We start from the raw sequence: 3,516 nt of genomic DNA on the forward strand, positions 1-3,516 counted from the left end.
TTTGTACATTTTACTGTAAGATATGTTTGCTGAACATTTAAAGTAAAAAAAACCTTGTTTGAACCACCAGAAAGGACAAAAGTGTGTCTTTTGGGGTTTTACAAACTGTTTTTATGCAGGAATTGCATCTGCCAGTAGTGACAATCCATTATCCCATGTATCCCAAAGCTGTAACTGCTTTTTTTCTTTCTTTTTTTTTTTTTTTTACCCCAGCCATGTGTTTTAGTATTTCTGTGCCCCCCCCCCCAACTGAATAAGACAGACACTAACTTGAAAATGAAATTGACAAACACAACTCATAAAAAGACGTGCTATTTAAGAAATGCCCACTAGGGGTCATTGGTGCAACAAAAATAGCTGAACTTGGAAAAACGCCACAGGAATTTCACCTTTTTTCTGCATTTTACAACAATTTCAAATCCACAGGCTTCCTTACTTTGATCACAAGTTTTATATGCATCTTCTTAAGTTTGAGAAGCAATCCAGATGTGCTCAAAGGCTACACACCTGGCCCATAGCTGCAATATGTGCAGCAAAAAAAAAAATGGAAAGGGTACAACTAAAACCTAATTATCAACACTGACATGCAGATTTTATGATCTCTTCTCATACTCCTAGCACTGCATCTTACGAACACTCCTGGAAATCCTCTTGAACTCGCGCTGTCCTTTCTGCCAGCGCTTCAGCGAGGTGATGACCAGGTGGCTCTCTGTCTTCTGGCCCATGACCAGATAGGCAGTGTTGATGTCGTTCATCTCCTCACAGATGCACTGCATCCCATCCCGCAGCAACAGCGGCATCTTCCTAAGGTCGCGCTCGGTCACACCGTTCACCATGTATATGATCTTGCTCTTTGTCTCTGGGACTATTTTGGTATCTCTGTTGATGTACGAGATGTCTTTGACCTTGATTTTCATAGCTTGACACGAACATGGAGAGATGGAAAAGTTTGATGTTAGGTTAGACACCATGAATAACATATTATGGCCACATTTCTGGACTATAAGAGCATGACTCTACCTCATATTCCTGAATAAAATGGCATTTATTTAATTTGGGCTAGAGTAGTGGTTGGTGCTCTTGTCTCACAGCGCTGGTTTGAAACCCAGCTGGGACCTTTCTGCGCTTCTGAATTTGCATGTTTTCCTTGTACATGTGTGGGTTTTCTCTGTTTTCCTCCCACAGTCCCAAAGCTTGCCTAACAGGTGTCTTGAAATTGCCCCTAGTTGTGCATGTGTGTGAGTGTGGCCCTGCAACAGACAAGTGAACTGTTCAGGGTGTACCTGCCTTCGCCCAACAATGGCTGGGTCTGCGCCACTATTCTTGTGACCTCAAAAGGGATACAGCAGGTTCTGATTATGGATGGATGGATGGATGGATGGATGGATGGATGAATTGTTTGAGGTACAGGTTTTGTTGACAGAAAGTAAGCTATGATGAAGAAGCGGTTGACCTCTGCTCGGAATATGACAGATTCGGTTCCCACCATGTGTCTAAGTGTCCTTGGGCAAGACACTGAACCCAACATCACTCTTTTTGGTCATAAGTGCCACTGTTTGGCAGCTGAGCCGTCATCAGTGTGTGTGCATGGGGGACGGTATAAGTAAACGCCGTTTAGCTTAGCCAAATTGTGTTTGTGCCAAAACCAGGACAAGGAGGAAAGGCAAGAAGAACACACGGGATCCTCCTCACAAATCACACACAAATTCCTAAAAACGCTCAGACAATAATCCATTTTCTCGTTAATAGGCTTTTTAGCTTTGACGTCCTGCTCAAGTTTGTACTTAAAAAATAGATTTTTCCTTTAATGACTAAAAGGTAATGCTGTTTTCAACTTCCTTGACCAAGTAATGGTCCACAAGGTTTGATGTTAACCCCTTCACATCTGAATTTATTTCCAGCGACTGAATTAAAGATCCGCTTATGTTTTTGCTTTCAAGTTGATGGTAAATTAAGCTAATTTTGGAACCAAATGGGGTTTGGTTCATATTTGCATCAATAGACGTAAGGGGTGAAAATATCAAGCGTGTATTTTTCATATTAGATGTTATTTTTTTCAACTTAAAGAAAATCACTTTTTGAAGTTTATGATACATGTTTGTTTTTTAAATAAACTTTTCTCTTTCCTGTCTTTATAACCTGTTAGAATAAAATTGTCATGCTTCAGTGATTAACTTACCAAAGTCATTCTTGCACAAACTGTCCACAATTTCGTTGTCCTTCTCATCAGTTTCCTTGCATGCGTCACACACCCTAGGTGCTAAACACAAACACAATATAAATCAGATCAAGTTTAATATAATTTACTGAAATTTGGAAAGTAAAGTGTGTGGCATCAAACTATTTCCCCCTTTTCAGGTTGTTAAAGTCCCTCTGCTGTGATTTTCTGGACGCTTTTTTACCTTCCTCGGTGACTGGCACCAGGTTCTCGCTGTCTACAGGTGGGATGCACAGGTCGTCGTCTGGCGGGAAGCGCTCACAGTCCAGCATCTTCGGCCACGGGAAGCCGAAGGCGGACATGACGGGCGCGCAGCCGCGCTTCACGCTCTCGCACAAGGACCTGCACGGCTGGATCGGCTCGTCCAGGTCATCCAGACAGACGGGGGCGAAGAGAGAGCAGAGAAACTTCCTGGTGTCCGGGTGGCATTGCTTCTGCACCAGGGGGATCCAGGAGGCCGCCTGCTGCAGAACCTCGGTCATGGTCTCGTGGCCCAGAAGGTTCGGGAGGCGCATCTCCGTGTACTCCATGTCGTGGCAGAGCGGCAGGCTGGCGGGGATCTGCTTGCAGCTGTTCCGTTTGAACAGCAGCTCGTGCTGGTCGAAGTTGAAAAGCGCGCGGCTGCAGTGGGTTGTTGTGAGCAGCAGCACAGCGGAAATGAGGGCTCTCATGGTGGTCGTCCTTGAAGGGGTTCTAAAGCTTGGTGGGTCCTCGTGGATGGAGCGCGCGCCTTTGGCCAGCACCCACTGTTAACGGGAGGTTTTCTTCCAGACATGACTGGGAGGAGTCTGCGCAGAGACCTCTTCTCCATTCTGCACAGTTGGTTTCCTCATGTCAGGTGAACCTTGTGGACATATTTGTCTTCTCAGGGAAATAAAAAAAAAAAACTCTGGGTCTGAGAGACATAATGCTTTCTAATTGTAGCTCTTAGTATTTTACCAGCAGTCATTTTCCTGACAGCCTTCCTCCCTTTTTCGTCTCCAGCCCTGCATGAAATCATAACAGAATCTGTCTGACAGCTTTTCCTCATTAGGCTTAAATCAGCAGAAACATAGCCAGAGTGATCCCTCAGCTCGCTGTGTTTCGACCCGTGCTGTAAATAGTTTGGAAATGTCAGTGGGGGCATTTAGCTCAGTTCAATGGAGCGTTAATTTTCCATCATTAGGAGTGGTGAAATCCTCTGGGCAGGTCTGCAGGTTCATACCACATGGTGAAATATGGCTTGGCCTGGTGTGAGAAGCAGACCTCCTCTCAGCACACCCGGGGGGGGGGGGAAACCAAATCTGCTCCCCACCTTT

General features: G+C 44.9%; 1 protein-coding gene across 1 annotated transcript; it reads right to left on the reverse strand.

Annotated features, from left to right (window-relative positions):
- Nucleotides 1-220: 220 nt before the first annotated feature.
- Nucleotides 221-2,979, reverse strand: LOC144990976 (secreted frizzled-related protein 2-like). Its single transcript, XM_078944497.1, has 3 exons — nt 2,403-2,979; nt 2,180-2,260; nt 221-919 (listed from the first exon to the last, which is right to left on the reverse strand). The coding sequence occupies exons 1-3, from the start codon at nt 2,887-2,889 to the stop codon at nt 615-617; spliced, it is 873 nt and encodes a 290-aa protein (XP_078800623.1). The 5' UTR covers nt 2,890-2,979; the 3' UTR covers nt 221-614.
- Nucleotides 2,980-3,516: the final 537 nt, after the last annotated feature.

This window comes from Oryzias latipes, chromosome 1 (assembly GCF_053564925.1).
Source record: "Oryzias latipes strain Hd-rR chromosome 1, Olatipes_Hd-rR_3.1".
In the NCBI taxonomy this organism is placed as follows: domain Eukaryota; kingdom Metazoa; phylum Chordata; class Actinopteri; order Beloniformes; family Adrianichthyidae; genus Oryzias; species Oryzias latipes.